The sequence below is a fragment of the Salminus brasiliensis genome, chromosome 19 (assembly GCF_030463535.1).
Source record: "Salminus brasiliensis chromosome 19, fSalBra1.hap2, whole genome shotgun sequence".
In the NCBI taxonomy this organism is placed as follows: Eukaryota; Metazoa; Chordata; class Actinopteri; order Characiformes; family Bryconidae; genus Salminus; species Salminus brasiliensis.
Window position 1 is genome coordinate 20,560,493 of NC_132896.1, and position 17,514 is coordinate 20,578,006.

At 40.6% G+C, this 17,514-nt stretch overlaps 2 protein-coding genes across 5 annotated transcripts in view; both read left to right on the forward strand.

The window, feature by feature from the left end:
* The window catches only part of rnf145a (ring finger protein 145a), a 30,457-nt gene extending 21,076 nt beyond the window's left edge, over positions 1-9,381 (forward strand). For both annotated transcript variants that reach the window (XM_072663790.1, XM_072663791.1), the window contains exons 5-11: positions 757-992; positions 1,939-2,114; positions 2,225-2,365; positions 3,301-3,483; positions 3,996-4,143; positions 5,212-5,568; positions 7,678-9,381. In XM_072663790.1, the coding sequence (XP_072519891.1) occupies positions 757-992; positions 1,939-2,114; positions 2,225-2,365; positions 3,301-3,483; positions 3,996-4,143; positions 5,212-5,568; positions 7,678-7,986 (1,550 nt within the window). In that variant the 3' untranslated portion in view covers positions 7,987-9,381. The remainder of the gene's footprint in view (positions 1-756; positions 993-1,938; positions 2,115-2,224; positions 2,366-3,300; positions 3,484-3,995; positions 4,144-5,211; positions 5,569-7,677) is intronic.
* Positions 9,382-14,157: 4,776 nt separating this feature from the next.
* The window catches only part of ebf1a (EBF transcription factor 1a), a 144,164-nt gene continuing 140,807 nt past the window's right edge, over positions 14,158-17,514 (forward strand). For all 3 annotated transcript variants that reach the window (XM_072663088.1, XM_072663086.1, XM_072663087.1), the window contains exons 1-3: positions 14,158-14,881; positions 15,650-15,806; positions 16,734-16,797. In XM_072663088.1, coding sequence (XP_072519189.1) covers positions 14,748-14,881; positions 15,650-15,806; positions 16,734-16,797 — 355 coding nt within the window. In that variant the 5' untranslated portion in view covers positions 14,158-14,747. The remainder of the gene's footprint in view (positions 14,882-15,649; positions 15,807-16,733; positions 16,798-17,514) is intronic.

Below are 17,514 nucleotides of genomic sequence, written 5' to 3' on the forward strand. Positions count from 1 at the left end.
ACATTTTAAGAGGAAATAGAGAAAAAAAGTCAAATGAATGGCTGCCATCCAAACTGCTACTATAACTACATACCTCTAATATCACCTATGATACACTGTGTTTGTAATCCAATTTAGCACAGTTTGTGGTGCTGAATTGGAAGTTGCAGTTCTCCTGTATAAGCACGAGCTGAATATTCAGAATGCAGCCTGGAGGTTAAGGCTCTATCAGCTGTGTTCTGTGCTGCCTCGTTTTCATGCAGAGCCTGCACCCAAAACCACAGCGTGTGCAGAGTGTTACACACAAAGCTTTCATATCCCCCTCTTTCAGCACTTTCACTCTCTTTCTGCCTCGCTGCTGAGAGGTTGCAAGTCTTATCTGACACTTACGTAGTTATTCTAAGATCTTTAGGGCCTAATTAACTTAGAAGACAGGAGCAGATGCATTCATTAGTGGCAGCATATGCTGTGTGGCGGGAAACCTCATTGCTGGTCTTGATTGAAGGGCAGGATTGTATGTTATGTTGTAGGGATTTACATTTAACATTTCTCAACAGACGTGTTTTTCTATTAAATTAACCATTTTTCTTATTTATTTCTCAATTCATTTGATTATTGCAAATATAATTTGCAATCATTTTGCCTAATTCTGTAATTGAATGACGTGACCAATCTGATGGTTTCATTACCACTCTCACTTCTTTTGTATGTGTGTGTGTGTGTGTGTGTGTTTACACGTGTGTGTGTGTGTGTGTGTGTGTGTGTATGATTTTGTAGGCCAGCTGGTGGTGTGTACTCTGTGCTCCTGTGTCATGCAGACCAAGCGGATCTGGCTCTTTTCAGCTCACTTGCTCCCTCTGGTGGCCAGGCTGTGCCTTGTTCCTCTGGAGACCATTGTGTTTGTGAACCGCTTTGCCATGATCTTCACTGGGCTGGAGGTCATCTACTTTCTGGCCTCCAACCTACTAGTGCCCTTCAACCTGGCCAAGACTGCATACAGGGAGCTGGCACAGGTCAGGCAGCACTAATAGCAATAAACTTGTCATACTGGTGCATTCACTGAACCACAGACACTGACGTTTGCATGATAAGTAGAGCTTATTGATTCACTTCACACTTACTGATTGAATACACACTCAGAAGCTGTTGCCTAATGAAGTATTTTCCAGTCCCAGTCCTGGAATGCCTCTTCTTGGTTTGGTGTTTTCCCTGCACTCACACATGCGGTTCATTTTAGCAGTTCCTTTTTTAAACTCTTCATGAGCTGAATCAGGTGTGTTAGCTAAGGGAAAATACTGCATTGGGCAGTACGGGGCCACTCTTTCAACTTTCATTGGAAGTCCACATCACTTTGGAGCATTTCTATTGGTCAATTCATCATGAAATTTTGAGACAATGGAAAGGACAGCTGCTATGTCAAACATTGAAAAACAAAACAAAAATGGACATACAAGGTTTTTGTGTGACAACGGCATTATACTATACCACACTGACCCTCCAATCCGATTGTCTGAGAGACAAAAGCGGCACATGCTGTTTTTTGCTTGTTAACTGGACAATGACAGTGATAGAGTATGTGTGTGTGTGTGTGTGTGTGTTAGTTTTATTATGAGTTTAATTCGCTTAAGCAGTGTTAATGATTAAGCTTCAAGTTTTGAAGACATGCATGAGTGAAGACACTACATACAAACTAAAGACAATTCTTCCTTTCTCACTCCTCACTCCATATTTGCATATTTTTCTTTATTATTTAATTTATTTTATTTTTCATTTATGAATAAATGTAATTTAATTTAATTAAATAGTTTAATAATTTAATATATTAGTATTTAATTATTGTACATACTTATTTGCTCTGTTATTCAATGTTCTATTTTTAAAGACATGGAAATGTATTTTTTTTTAATCTTCACATTTTTTTGCGTATTAACGCATATGCTCCCCTCTCTGTGGCCGTAGGTAGTGGAGGTGTATGGACTGTTGGCCCTGGGTATGTCTCTTTGGAATCACCTGGTCCTGCCTGTTCTCTTTATGTGCTTCTGGTTGGTTCTATTCGCTCTGCAAATCTACACCTATTTCAGCACCCGAGACCAGCCCACCTCCAGGGAGAGGCTTCTCTTCCTCTTCCTCACCAGGTGAATGGAGGTTACACTTTTTTTATATACTGAAGATGTGCAGAAAGTCAGTTGAGCTTGTTGAGTTCTGTAGTGTGTTGACTGTGTGTGTTTGTGTGTATGTGTTGTAGCATTGCTGAGTGCTGCAGTACTCCATACTCGCTGCTGGGACTTGTCTTCACCGTGTCATTTGTGGCTCTTGGAGTGCTCACACTTTGCAAGTTCTACCTGCAGGGCTACAGGGCCTTCATGAATGATAACACCATGCACAGGTAACATCCTCTCAGTTAAATGGGAATTCTACTCCATTTATGCACTGCATAACACAGTGGTTATGTTATATGTATATGTTAAGTTATTATGAGTGGTTAAATGTAAAATAGTCTGTTCTATAGTTACTGACTCTTTACATTTTACTAGTGAAAGAGACAGGAACCTGTTCCGATGTCTACAGTGCCCTTTATATCATCTCCACTTATATAGGAGCACTTTGTAGTTCTATTACAGACCGTAGTTTATCTGTTTCTCTGAATACTCTGTTAGCCTCTATTCATCCTATTCACTGTGCGGCAATAGATGGGCTTCTGTCTCTGACTTTTCTACAAGGTCAAACAAACAGATAGGAGTGTCCTATAGAGTGGACTGTAAGTGGATATAGTGTTTAAAAACTCCAGCAGCACTGCTGTGCCTGGTCCACTCATGCCATTGTAACAAACACTAACACACCACCACCATGTCAGTGTCACTGCACTGCAGTGCAGACCCACCACCCAAATAATACCTGTTCTGTGGTGGTCCTGATCATTGAGGAACAGGGTGAAAAGAGGCTAACAAAGGATGCAGAGAAACAGATGGACTACAGTCTGGAATTATACAACTACAAGTGCTCTTAAGTGGAGCTAATAAAATGGGTCAGTTCATTCGAAGCAAGGGGTGGTCATAATATTCTGATATGAATTTCTATATAGTAATATTACAGAATTTTAAACAAACAGTATTATAACATTATTACATCATACAAAACTTTATGAAAACTTTATTAAAACATTTAATTATCCAGAAAATTACCCTTTAGCACTGCCCAAGCATATTTTACTGAAAATCCAATTGTATTTTAAAGTTAACAAATTTGGTATGCTTTTCACATCCTGTTGCTCACTCTCTCTTCCTCTCTCTTTCCCTGTCTCTCTTGTTTTTTCTCTGCCAGGGGAATGACCGAGGGAATTACTCTGTTGATCCTGGCGGTTCAGACTGGCCTGATTGAGCTTCAGGTCATCCACAGAGCCTTCCTTCTCAGCATCATCCTTTTCATCGTAGTAGCTTCCATTCTACAGTCCATGCTGGAGATTGCTGACCCCATAGTGCTGGCACTGGGGGCCTCCAGGGACAAGTAGGAACTGATATGTTTTTTTACATTTGTGTGACTAGATTAGGATGGAGAAAGTTCCGTTTCGGTGGATGTCCAGATTGATGTTAAGCAAGAGACATTTAGCAATATGTAATATCATTACTATGTAGCAGCATTTCACAAAAGGTCGGTTTTGTATTATTACTAAGTATGTTATTAAAAATAAAGTCAAGTGGATCAAAAATCAATATTTACATATTGGTTTTCATGTCTAAAATCTAACGAACATATTCAATAATTCAATGAAAGTTAAACATCATGTATCAGTTGTATCACTCATATCTTCTATGTAAAGTCTACCTACAACACCTTATTAGACAAAAAAAAAGTAGATTAAAATAAGACTCTTTGGCTCAGTGCGCCATCTTCTGGACAAATACTCTGTTGAGTCACTACAGAGCCTATTTATTGTGCCTCATATTCTCATCATTATTATTGTGTAAATATTGTATCTGTCTGTCCTTATGGTTTGCTGGCTTTTTGTTGTTGTGCAGGAGCTTATGGAAGCACTTTCGCGCTGTCAGCTTGTGTCTGTTCTTGCTGGTGTTCCCAGCTTACATGTCCTACATGATCTGCCAGTTCTTCCACATGGACTTCTGGCTCCTCATCATCATCTCCTCCAGCATCCTCACCTCTCTACAGGTACAGCACACATGCATATACCCATATATGTGTATGTTCACTCTACTCCTCAATGCACAGCAAAATCCATACAACTTTGGGTCAGATGGACTGGGGTTTGATTCCCAGGCCAGACAAGCACACTATGCTATATCAGTAAGTCTCCAAACACTACATTTGACTACCTGTGTGACATGATACAAAACTCTTAATAACAGCAGCAGCCGAATGCTATTAATAAAAAAATAATAATTATCTCTCCTGAAAAAAGGGCCAGTGCTTAGACACTTTTGCCACTTTTGCCATGTAGTACTGGATACAGTGCAGCACATTATGTGAAATAGTAAGAAATGATTGTACTCATATGTTTTGATAACACTTTAAAAATGTGGCACAGCTTCAAAATCATTGTGATGCTCCACTGACCTGTAATAGGGAGAATAGCGCCTCTATCGTTGTTACACCAGGCTTGGCATGTTACTATAACTGCAACTCTGGTGAAGTTGGCAGGGCAGTAGGTAGTATCTGCATACGTGTAGCTCTCATTCACTGCTCATGTTTGGAGCACATCAGATGCTAGCTGCCACCCATCTGTGATAAAATGCGCAGTTGCAGGGACAAAAGGTTCCGTATCAAAGGATGTCCAAACATCATATTACAGCTGTTCTACCCATTTTCTTCAGTGATCCCATGACTCACTGAAGAAAGTATGTGGGATGTGGAGAGTAAATGAGTGCATGTGGAGACTGTGTCAGTAAAATGTGTTTGAGACAGGACACTGCTGTAACTCGGCTCTAAAGTGCAAACCACACTGCGAAAGCCCTGGTTTTCACACACAGACACAAGGTCCTTGATAATAAAAGTTACAATAGAGTTTAAAAGTTGCTTTGTCCTTTCGAGCTGAATAGAGGTGCTCTGGTTTAGAGCAATGAAAAAAGTTTTTGTCCCACCCTAAGAAATACAAATATCTTGTGTTATATTTTGGCCCTATCACCTACCCTTACTACCACATTATGCTTGTATTGATTGCAACAACATGTATCACATTTACCACCCTTTGAAGACACTTCATATGAAATCCTTTCTCAGGTGTTAGGCACTCTGCTGATCTACGTACTCTTCATGGTGGAGGAGTTCCGGAAGGCTCCAGTAGAGAACATGGATGACGTGATCTACTGCGTGAATGGCACATACAGGCTGCTAGAGTTTCTGGTGGCGTTGTGTGTTGTGGCATACGGCGTGTCTGAGACTGTCTTCGGAGAGTGGACGGTGATGGGCTCCACCATTGTTCTGGTTCACTCCTACTACAATGTGTGGCTTCGGGCACAACTGGGCTGGCAGAGCTTCCTTCTGCGGCGAGATGCCGTCAACAAGATCAAGAGTCTGCCCACTGCTTCGTACCAGCAGCTTCAGCAACACAATGACATCTGCTCCATCTGCTACCAGGTAAGTGTGTATGCATGTGTGTGTGTGTGTGTGGGTGGTTGGTTAAACATAAAAACGAGTATTTTTTGTGATTGTATTTTTCCTTGAATGAGTGTGGTGGGTGGTCAGAAAGGGAGTATACAGTAATCCTTGATGTTTGTAAGCAGCAATAAATTGTGGCTGTGATATAATTAGATATTGTCTGTAAAGTCTGTAATTCCTGTTGTTAGAAATAACCCTGTGGTAAACATTGTCAGTAGACAGAGTAGTACCTTTGACCCTGTACCGAATGATACCGATGTAGAGTGGACTGTGTAAGCTTAAGTTTTATTAGTGTAGTGAGTAACACCGCATCCTTTCCCATCTACACCATTTTAAGCACAACACACAATACCAAAGAGTCCATGGACAAGACATGATTACCATAGTAACAGTAACCACATACTGTACTTAGAAATCAAGTCATATAGACCATAAAAAGCCCTTTAACTCAAGCAGCTCCTCCACTCGATGAAGGACCGCTGAATTTCATTACCCAGTCCAGCCTACCTCTGTAACATCATTACATTGTAAATAGACCTCATTTAAGTGGGTCTGCAAAAACGCATGCATGCAAATGTTTTTCCTTGATGCTCCCTTGGGAAATACAATGTATGCCCTACAATCTTTAGGTTTTCTGATAGCAAGCCAAATACGTTTTTGTAAAATACATTTTTTCCTTTCCTGAATGGAATAGAATAACTGTTATTACAATACTTAGGAGTCATATATATCTTGTCAGGCTTTGGTGTTTTTACCCACATCAGTGTATTCAGAATATTTTGTGATTTGTAATACGTAGCAATCTAAGATCTTGATCTGATCAGTTGGATCAGGATCAGGGTCTAAATTAAACTGACCACATTTTTCATTTACGAGTATATATAAAAAAAATATTTAAAAAAGAAACATTCAAAAGTGTAACCAGCGCATATCACCAACTGCATATCACTATGGCCAAAAATTATAATGACAACATGAGAACTGGTAGCTAAATCATGAAGGTGGTTAATAATTACCGGATAATAAAAACAAAACATCAGAAGAGAAGTCCCATTATACACATAATCAAAATGTACTAACACCGGAATGATGGTTCCTGGATTGGATTGTCATGCAAAGAATACAGATCAGGATATTGGTAGTGTACACTTTTAAAGTATACTGCCCTCTCCTAACCTAAGCTAAGCAAAAAATAGGAGATCATATAGACCAGATGTATTTAATTAAAACTGAATATGGTTGAATCTAGTTAGAAAATAATTCTCAAGCCAAGGTTCAGAACATCATGTTTAACTATGATTTAAGGCCATATCTCTATATTGAAGTGTGGTTATATCAACATTTTATGTAGTCAGCAATGAAATCAAATCAAAATACAAGTACGATTGCAGTATATTTGTTAGCTTTCACACTGAACTGTATGAATTATAAATAATACTCTAAATATTTTGGTTTTCATTTCAAATAAAATTTTAAAATAAGGCAGAATGCTTTCGATAAAATATGTATATTAAAATAAAGAGATCAATAACTCACATTGTGTTTAACATTATTGCGAAAGTCTCTGAACATATGGGACACACTGGTTTAACTGCCCGTGGAAAGAATATGTACAAGTCCAATTAATCCATTCAGTCCTTTTTAGAGCTCACCATGTGAATTAACTTTCCTCTAACTCGCTGTCCTCTCAGACCTTCTCTCTTCTCTCTTCCCTGTATGTGTTTTCACTCAGTTGAGTCGCATCACCCATCATAATGCACAGATCTGATTGGCTGAGTAGCGTCATGTGTGATAATTAGTTGTTATAATTTATATTCTGCAATTATATAATTCATCAATCATGAACATAATCAGCCAACTGTCAAAGTTTGGCCAATCCAGTCAACAAGCTTGATCTGTTTGATCTGTTTTTTTTTCAGATTTTAATAAATATTGTAATGAGAAAAAAAAACAACTTATGGCCAACAATAGCTTGAAAACCACCATTGTAGGCAATTATATCTTACAAGCAAAAGTTTGATAGACAATGCTACCATCTTCTCAGTCCATATGAATGTCTTAACGTCCCTTTTCTCCCTCTGTCTGTAGGACATGACATCAGCCGTGATCACACCCTGCAGTCACTTTTTCCATGCCAACTGTCTGAAGAAGTGGCTCTATGTGCAGGAGACATGTCCTCTGTGCCACAGTCAGCTAAAAGGTTCACCCCAACCCAGCTCTGCAGCTCAAGAGTCTCCCGCTCAGCCAGAGGGAAGCCTGGACGTTCCTCCACAGCCTGAGGCCAGTCTTCAAGAGGCCTCGGTGTCGGAGCTCCCAGCTGAGGTGGAAGGTGGTGAAAAAAGGGAGATCCTGTCATCTCCTGCTGACAGTAGGCTTCCCCTCTCCTCCACCGGGTAATGCCTGCTCCTTTCCGGGTCCTCTGACCAACCCCTGAGCCACATCCTGTGATGTCACACTCACCTTACACAATGAAAGTGAATTACGTCTGAAAATGGGCTTCAGTGGGTAGCTGTGTTACCCAATGCGTGTTGTATCTCTTGCTGTAGGAGCTGTATGCCCATCAGACATCCTTACAATCAACCCCTCCCCCCACTACCACCAAAAGAACTGTCCTTTTAGTCTTTATGTGCAAAATGTTTCTCAGCTGCTTTCATAACTTCAATTCCTGTGCATTACAACGGCATTTTGCTAATGGGAATGCCTAAACTAAATAAGGGAACATTTAACTCCCATATGCTTACTAGCCTTCAGACTTTCACCACCTCCATGCCAACCCACAACCTAAATACCCCCACCCATAAGACTGCAAAATTGAGAGGTAAAGAGCTTACTAACCTGAATGTGATCATGTGACCCTTAAAGACAGCGCTTTGGTGCTCTGTAAGCACCCAGCACGTATTCGCTAGCACGCTTTCAGTATCCTCGAATAGCAGTAGCCAGATTTTTTTTTTCAAGTTATTACTATTTATTTGTTTATATTTATATATATATATATATATATATATATATATATATATATATATATATATATATATATATACACACACCACGCCACTGCATTTGCACTAATGTAACATAAAGCAATGCTCCAAAGTTGTCTTGTCAGGTACCAAATATTTTGGTGTTTATGCATTGAAACAAGTCATAGATACGACATATAGCCGTGTACAAACGTCTGTGTAAAAAGGTTTTGATATGCAGAAGTAAAGTGTTACGCAGCACCAGGCATTGTATGAAGTGGCCCGAAGCTTGTGTGAACACTTCAGTGACCTCTAGTGGTAAGAGTGGGAAGAGCCGAAGGCCATGGAAATGAGCTGGTGCCCTTAGATGATCAAACTCCCTCTCATCAGTATTAATTGGCATTTACTGCATTTGTGAGCATGAATACATTTAACAATGTATGAGCGAACTTGGCAAATGCCACTTTTTATTTATTTCTTTTGCAACTTAATGGATTTTCACCCATTTTGCTCAAAGGAGAGATGTTTGGCTTCTAAGAAAAGTAGTTTTTACATTTATTGAGGGGAGGGGTAGGGAGGGGGGACTGATTTTTTAAAAGAATGTTCTCAATATATTTTGCCATTTGAAATCTAACTTTGAGAATGGACAGCCTGATCCTTGCAGCATTCTGGTTTTGTTCTCTTGTTAGCTATTTTACTACATAAACATGTGAAATGATGTCCTGAGAGAGCTGACTACTGTTTGACCTGCAGCTGAGCTCAGTTGAATATGCCTGAGGTTTGATATACCTGAATCTGAATGTCAGAATAAATCAAAACCTGCCGTACCGAACTGTTTCCCTGGTCAGCATTCATTCTGCATCCCTCAGACAGACCCTTTCAACGTGTAACAAGGCCTTGAGGACACTAACGTCATACGCGTGCTGGATTAAGCAGAAAAACACGCGCACACAGATGCAGGCACATTCTACACCTGAGTGGTGAGGTAATGTCAGACTGCTGAAACCATTACAACCGTCTGATGGAGAGAAGCAGACAGGATATATGCACTCATTTCCTGACTCGACCAGGGAACTTCTCTCTCTCTCTATGTACATGTCTTTCATTTTCCTCCCTCTGTACAGGTGAGTGTATATTGTTCAGTCTTCTTCAAAAACTCTTCAAATAATATCAAACATCCCTGGAAAAGTTACAAAAGTTAACAAGCATCTATAAATAACCGGTCATTAGACTACCTGAACAGTCAGACCCTGCAGGATGTGTTTGTCCTTCTCTATGCGGGACTGAATGTGTGTGTAAAAGGGTGTGAGCCAGTGTGTGTGTGTGTGAGAAAGGGCCCGGTCTTCCTGTGCGAGTGCTTAAACTCCCTTTAGTGTGAGGAGCAGGAAGAGGGAATGGAGGAAACATTAACGAATCAAAGAGTGCTCCCCTTTCACCCAGCTCTGTCCTCCTGATCAAAGGTAGCCTTGAACTCTGACCTCTGTAAAAATAAAAATGTAAAAATATGTAAAAGAATGAAAAAGAAGACCAACAAAGCGTTCACTCAGTCTGCCTAGCACACACATTCCACACGCCTGCTCCTTTCTCACGGAACTGGCATATAAATTATGTTGTCCTCACAGCCTGAGGTCTTTTCTGCTGGAGGTTTTTCCTTTCTCACTGTCTCTCTCTCTCTCTTTGTATCTGCCCTTTCTCTCTCTCTCTGTATATCTCACTTTCTCTATCTCTCTCACTCTGTCTCTTTCTGCAACTCTGTGCCCTTCTTTCTCTGCATCTATCTCCCTCTCTTTAGCCCTATTCAGACAGGATTAGTGTTACATGGAGAAGTGGAGTAATGTCATTTTACTACAGGTCCTCTGTAAAATTTATGACTGGGATAAGAAATCTCGGCAAGAATGACTGAGTTGGGCCTGGCTACTCGATGTATGCACTGACGTCACCTCCAAAAACCTCATGATATCTTTTATTGCCCATTTATAATAATAATAATAATGAAACTTTCATTTGGGAATTAGCAGGTATATGGTCACGACATATATGCAGACAATAGGCAACACTACACAATGACTTACTTAACGCCAGCAGTGTCGCACCACTGAGGAGTCCTGAAGTTGGTTTGCCAGACTTGATACGACCCAAGGTGTCTGGGCCATGCTTCCTCGAGCACCTTCAACTCCTTTTCCACAGAATATGGCCAGAATATGACTACATATATATATATATATATATATATATATATATATATATATATATATATATATATATATGTAAACATTTTAATGGCATGTTTTACAGAAGGTAAAAGTCATACATACATAAAGCACAGGACCCCTTCAGAATGTTTGTGGAGTCTATGCCTCGAATGGTCAAATCCGAAGTGGTGACACAAAGAGGGACCTATTGAATACCAGGCAGGTGGTGTTAATGTTATGACTGGTCAGTGTTTATCCTCGACGACTTAATGAAAGCTTCTCAAATACTCCACCTTGCTCTACTGTGTTTAGTTTCTTACATAATCTATAAACGCCAGCAGCCCTAAACAAAGCAGTGTACACCAGTTTAGACCATTTTAGATTCATAATTTTGGAGATAAGGATTTGCTCCAGTAGTGAGATATGCAGTATAATTTAGTAGGCAGGGAATTTGCTTCGTGAAGACACAAGATTAAGGTGGATATGAGTAATCAGCAGAAGTAATCCAAAAATGATGGGAAGTAATCAGAGTATGTTACTTCAGCACAATAATCCATTGGATTGTGTTACAACTACACGTTTTAACAGGAAATCAATCTGTAACAGAATACACTTACATTCAGCCAATCAGGGACCTCTGAAGGCAATAATTAGTCGGATCAGGTGTGGCGTATTAAGGTTGGATCCAAAGTCTGCGAGAAGGTAGCTCTCCAGGAGCAGAGTTGGGGACCACTGGTCTAAACCATGGTGTCTGAATTCTTTTTGTGATTCCACCAGAAACCGCACGGTGGCACTGTGGCATTATCACCTCGCCACTCTTCCAGCGTCCACTTGAACTTGACAGTTCACCAGCAGAAGAATTTTACAGTTGGAAATAATGCACCCGCGGAGTTTGTTTGACTTCTCACATATTTTGCATGTGACCAGGGCTTCGGTGAGGGAGCTGAACAGGAATATAATATTCATAAAAAAAGACATCACTGCGATTTCTCCTAAACCTGTCCATGTTTAAGAAGAAGAGAACGGGATTTATTTAGTGTGATTTAAAGCTGTATCAGTGAGCAGGTATGAGTAGACTAATATAAAAAAAAAAAAATTCTGAAACAAACAAACAGAGAGCTGCTGTTGTTGTTGTTGTTGTTGTTGTTTTACGTGGTTCCAGGGTTTTGCCTCCTCTGCGACCTGCACTTCTACACTAGTTTTTTTATCACTAAAGCTTGAAAAATCCACTCATATATCATATTTTTATTTGTCATTATTAGTCTATAATAAATTATTAGGTAAATCGAGGCTTTCGTTCAATATGGCGCAGGTTTGGTCTGCCGTCAGTTTTCTAAATCTAATTGAATTGAATGCTGTCCGATTATTCATTCTTCGCCTATTTCATTTAAAGCACAGTTTAGAATCGCTCGAGCCTCAATAATAAATTATTAAAATATTAATTCAAGCAGCAATCCGGATACTTTAAATTATATTTCCACGCGTCCCCGGGAAATTCTTGGTGTAAACACACACACACACACACACACACCAACAGAGTAAATAGCGTTTTATCCAACATTGTTATTTTCATTTTTTAAAAGCCAGAGGCTGAGAGAGAGAGAGAGAGAGAGAGAGAGAGAGAGAGATGTTAAGACACTGACCAACAGTCTGAGATTTTCATAAAGGCTAAGTTGGAGCGAACATATTCGCACAATATAAACACCGTGTTCTTCTCTTCATTAAACCGTGACACACTTTAGCACGTCTATACACTCGGACACAAGTGTGTACTTATGTTTTGTGGGTTGGGGGCGGTTTGAAACTAAACAGCGCTCATTTTTCATTGCTGCGTTTTCCACGTTCAAATGAATGACGAGCAGATGAACTAGCTGAACCACGTTAACAACATTAGCTTGTTAATTGTGGTCTTGTGGTTTTCATATCATCCTGGGGACTTGTAGTCCCCACAATGACCGAAATACACTGACGCACACATGTCCCTATAGACACACATTAGAAAATAAATGTTAGCCAAGCTGCTGTCTCTGTGTTCCCCTCTGTGTGTGTGTGTGTGTGTGTGTGTGTGACAGGGAGAGAGAGAGAGAGAGAGAGAGAGAGAGAGAGAGAGATTTTTTTGTCGCTTTTTGGGTTAAGCAGTGGGGAACAGGCAGGCCGCAAAGCTTTGGGTTTCTAAAATGTGCTCTTCAACAAGGATGTGACGTGGTGTGTATTATCAGTATTACATGTGTTCGTGTTAGTGCCAATACATGTAATTTATTAACCCTCCGGACACTGTGTTAATATTTCTCCTAATATTGTTTATCACACTTTAAACGGATAATCATCCTACATTAGCTAGTATATTTTATATCCTTAAGAAAACAAATAATAAAATAATTCTCTTTACACATATTCTTTATCACACGCTATTTTTCTAATAAATAGTTCCCGCACTTATTGTCATTAATAAAAGTAATAGAAATGTGTACTATTTACAGCATTAGCCTATTGAACTCTTACTCGTGGAGGTAAGGTGTATCAGATTTCCATTTATTTCATTTCTTTTTAAATCTAATTTATGACAAAACGTTTACGTGGAATGTTAATTCATTATAATTATATGATATTATGATATTCATTTTTTAGGAAACTGATTTTTGTGGTCAGGCGAAATAGTTTATCACACGTAAAAGCAAAGCCTGTTTACATGTGTTATTTCTCTAGATAAAATAATGTAAGTTAACCAACTGCATTTCAGTAAAGTACATTTAACTAACATTTATTTTCGAGACAGCTGTATTAGTACTAGCGCAGATACAGTCCGTGGGTTTATCACACCTCTGTCGTCTGTGTAACTCCGTGTGGCTTTGCTCTCCAAACACGCCGCTCCGCTAAGTGGAGAAAACGGACTGTGACATGCAATTACGTGTTATGCCTCCTTTCCCCACCCTTATTCGCACAAATCCCGTCTCCTTATTGGCTAGTAGTAGTCAGCCTCCTACCATGATTGGTTAGTAGGTCATTAGCGTTGTGGTTTCATCCCCTACCGGTTTTCAGGCAAACCCAGAGCTACTATTAGCTGCTGATGCTCACTGTAGGCGGGGTCTTGGTGATTGTGACCTGGTAACCAATAATAATGCAGGAGACCGGCTAATAGTAGCCAATCATAGCACAGGAGGGGCGGTGTTATCGGAATATGGGTGGAAAAAGGAAAAAGTCCACGCGGTGGCGGGCGCCGCGGTTGAGTGCTCTGCTAATGGAAGTACGGGGGCTTGCCTGTGTTTTTTTTTTGTTGGTGGGGCGGGGGGTGTGGGGAGGGGGGGTGTGGGGAGGGGGGGAGGGGGGGGGCGTCTACTGCGCACACACGGTCCATCCCTCTTCCCTTTGGGGCTTAGTTTGCTTGTGTTTCGTTCCCACAGCTAGTCACATCGGATTCCTCTGGGAAAGAGCACAAATCGGTCCCGTTTGAACACGGGGAGCAGCGCGGGATCCGCCGCCACGAGGGTCTCCACCTCTCCCTTTGCCTGATTTCAATATCGCTCATTGATTTTGATTTGATCACAGCATAAGCAAAACAGAAAGAGGGGAAAAGCAAATAAAGAGCAAAAAAGGAGGTTGTGGATAATGACATTTGATCTAGCCCACCGCAAAAGCTGCTGTTGATACCGTTCCTTCTTAAAGTGACATTAGACTTTTTCCTTCTTTCCGATCAGCTCTGCTCTCTACACCAAGGAGCCATCAGTGAAGATCTCACCGGGTCTCCTCGCGCGTCTCCCAAACCCTATGCTGACAGCTCGCGCTTCCTTCCACGCGCTACTTCTTTCTTTTCTTTTTCTTTTTCTTTAAATTTGCTGTTTCAGAGAGGACGCGAGGCAGCAGAGGGACGCTCTGATACTCCACCTGCCGTACACTTTAGTCTCGCATTTTACAGAGCGATCAGAGAGGAGACAGAGAAGAGGAGTGGGGGGACGGAGCTGGACGAAGAAGAAAAAGAAGAAGTGACGGGGAGAAAAAGTGCGCGTTCATGTTCGGGATCCAGGAGAGCATTCAGAGGAGCGGGAGCAGCATGAAGGAGGAGCCGATGGGCGGCGGCATGAACGCGGTCAGGACGTGGATGCAGGGCGCCGGAGTGCTGGACGCAGCCACCGCCGCGCAGAGGTGAGGAGAGCCGGCATCAACCTGCACATCACACACGCACACACCATCCCAGCAGCGGCCGCATCTCCACACTCGGCCCGGACAGCTCGATTGGAGCCGGTTTACTGTCCGAGTTTAGATTCAAGTTTTTAGTTGTCTGGATTTTTCTGTAACGTGAAAGACTGAAATAAAAACACGGTAGGAAAGTAAGTCACGTTTACCGACAAAACAGAAAAAGTGGCTTAAAAAAAGTAAAAATTAAAAAAAGTAAATGTGTAAAGTTATAAAATCTTAATGTCTCATCGTGTGCTTTTAAATACACGTGGGTCAATTTTCAATTTATTATTTTTATTATAAAGCTGATATAAGAAAAATGGAGATATATGGATATATGGAGAGATAATTATATATATATATAGTGTGTGTGATAGATTAATATTGTCTATTATTATGAAATGAATATATTATTATATTCATTATTCGATTTTTTTAACCAAACATTAAATAAACAGCCGTCTTAAATACCCTATTCTAGTACGACTCTATAACGACTCAAACTTTAGATTTCTTTCGCAAACTTGGACTCCTTATGAATGCTTAAAGGCAGATCACAGAATATTTGCTCAGACAGAAACTCTCAAACACAAAAACTATTCAGTGTGAAAAGGCGAAACTTCCGATTGTGAATTATTGTCTAATTGTCCGAAATTCTTTATGTACATTAACATGATTCACCATGGCCTGGCAGAGTTAATGAGTGTCAATATGTATGTGTGTGTGTGGCCGCAGTGGAGTGGGTCTGGCCCGGGCACACTTTGAGAAGCAGCCGCCCTCCAACCTGCGCAAATCCAACTTCTTCCACTTCGTGCTGGCTCTGTACGACAGACAGGGGCAGCCCGTGGAGATCGAGAGGACCTCATTCGTGGGATTTGTGGAGAAAGAGAAGGCAAGTGGCGCTTTATCACAGCCGAACACCCACACAACACTGGAGGCCCAAGAGTCTGTCCATAAACACTTCCAGCACAAAGGGCAGAAAGCTGATCTTTAACCCATAATAATAGCGTGGCCTTTTTAACGCTAAATAAAGCCATTTTATTAAAAAAGGGTCCTTAAAGAACCACAAGGTGCTTCTCAGTTTATAGCAGAACCACTCAGCCAGGCAAATAACCATTTAGGCATTCAGACGGTTCTGTGAAGCCATTGCTTTTACCAGGTGTGTTTTATTTGAAGGGTTTTTACTCATTTTAGTTTTATTTAATAGAAATAATTAAAACAGTTCAAATCCGCTGTGTGAACACAAACGGCGTGTTGTAGAGCAGCGCTGTATAGTGTTCTGACTCCTCTTTGCTGTCAGAGCTGTAATTTGATTCTTTTGGCTATATTAATGATTTATAAGGCCAGTTCGGGGCAGTTTTTGATGGAAGCTGCCTCAGCTGCTCTCCAAACACGGTCCCACTTTTCTGTAGATGTCAGCGCAGCTCCAGCCCGGAGCGGACCGAGTGTAAAGCACACACCACTTTCTTCCCATTTTGTCTCCTCTCTCAGATTCGCCCTGCCCCGCTTGCTCTTATTCTTATTTAACCCTGCTGTTAGATGATTACTGTCCTGTATCGGCTCTGCCTGGTTATGGGTGCCGTTACAAACAGGAGAGCTCGCCGGGGCTCCAGTGTGAACTGGGCCCGGTTCCGCTCCGGGGTGACCAGCACTGTGTGTAGAGGATGTGTTAAACTCTGCGCTTCAGTGTGAATAACTGTGCGGACTGAATGACCAGGACTACACTGGAATACGGGGGGTTTGCTGGGATGCAGCTGACCGTGGTCTGCTGCTCTCTGCAGCAGCGGGACATAATGTGGACATTTATTTATTTTTGTAGGAACCCACCGGAGAAAAGACAAACAATGGGATCCATTACAAACTACAGCTCCTCTACAGCAACGGTAAGCAAGTGCAGCCATTTATTAGCAATTAATGCTAAAGTTTATGTAAAAAACAAAAACAAAACAAAAACAAAAAACGACAGGAAGCAGCAGACGGGAAGTAAAACACAGAAACTAAATATCATTGAACGATGTGAAATTTAATTTGGACATTTTAGGAGTACTTATGATTCGTTCATAGTTTTCAAACGTTTGACTTTTTATGGTTAATTTTTTGAAATGTATTAAGTGTATTTATTATTATTATTATTATTATTATTATTATTATTATTACAGCTGTCATTTTGTTGTTGCCGTTATTATGACGATAATTAATAGTAGCAGTGCAATTGTATTATTATTATTATTATTATTATTATTATTATTATTATTATTGTCCACCCAGCTGCTGAACAAACTGTTAAACTCTCACATTAATGCTGCCAAAAATAAGTACTGCCGTCTCGCGCTATAAAACTTCAGATTTAAAAATGAAAATCATCAATAAAGCACGTGGCGTTCTGCTCACGTTTCTCATGTAAAGATCTTCCTCCAAGAGCAATTCAAGCTCAGTGCCGCTGATTCTGCTCCACAATCTTCCGTATTAAAAATCTTCATTCAGATATTTAAAACGTCCCAGTTTCCTGATTATGCTCCTGAGCTTGGTTATTTAAATTAGCCACGCATTTATGAGCCGTGTGCTCTGCTGACCTCGGTTATCGATTTTAATAAAGGTAT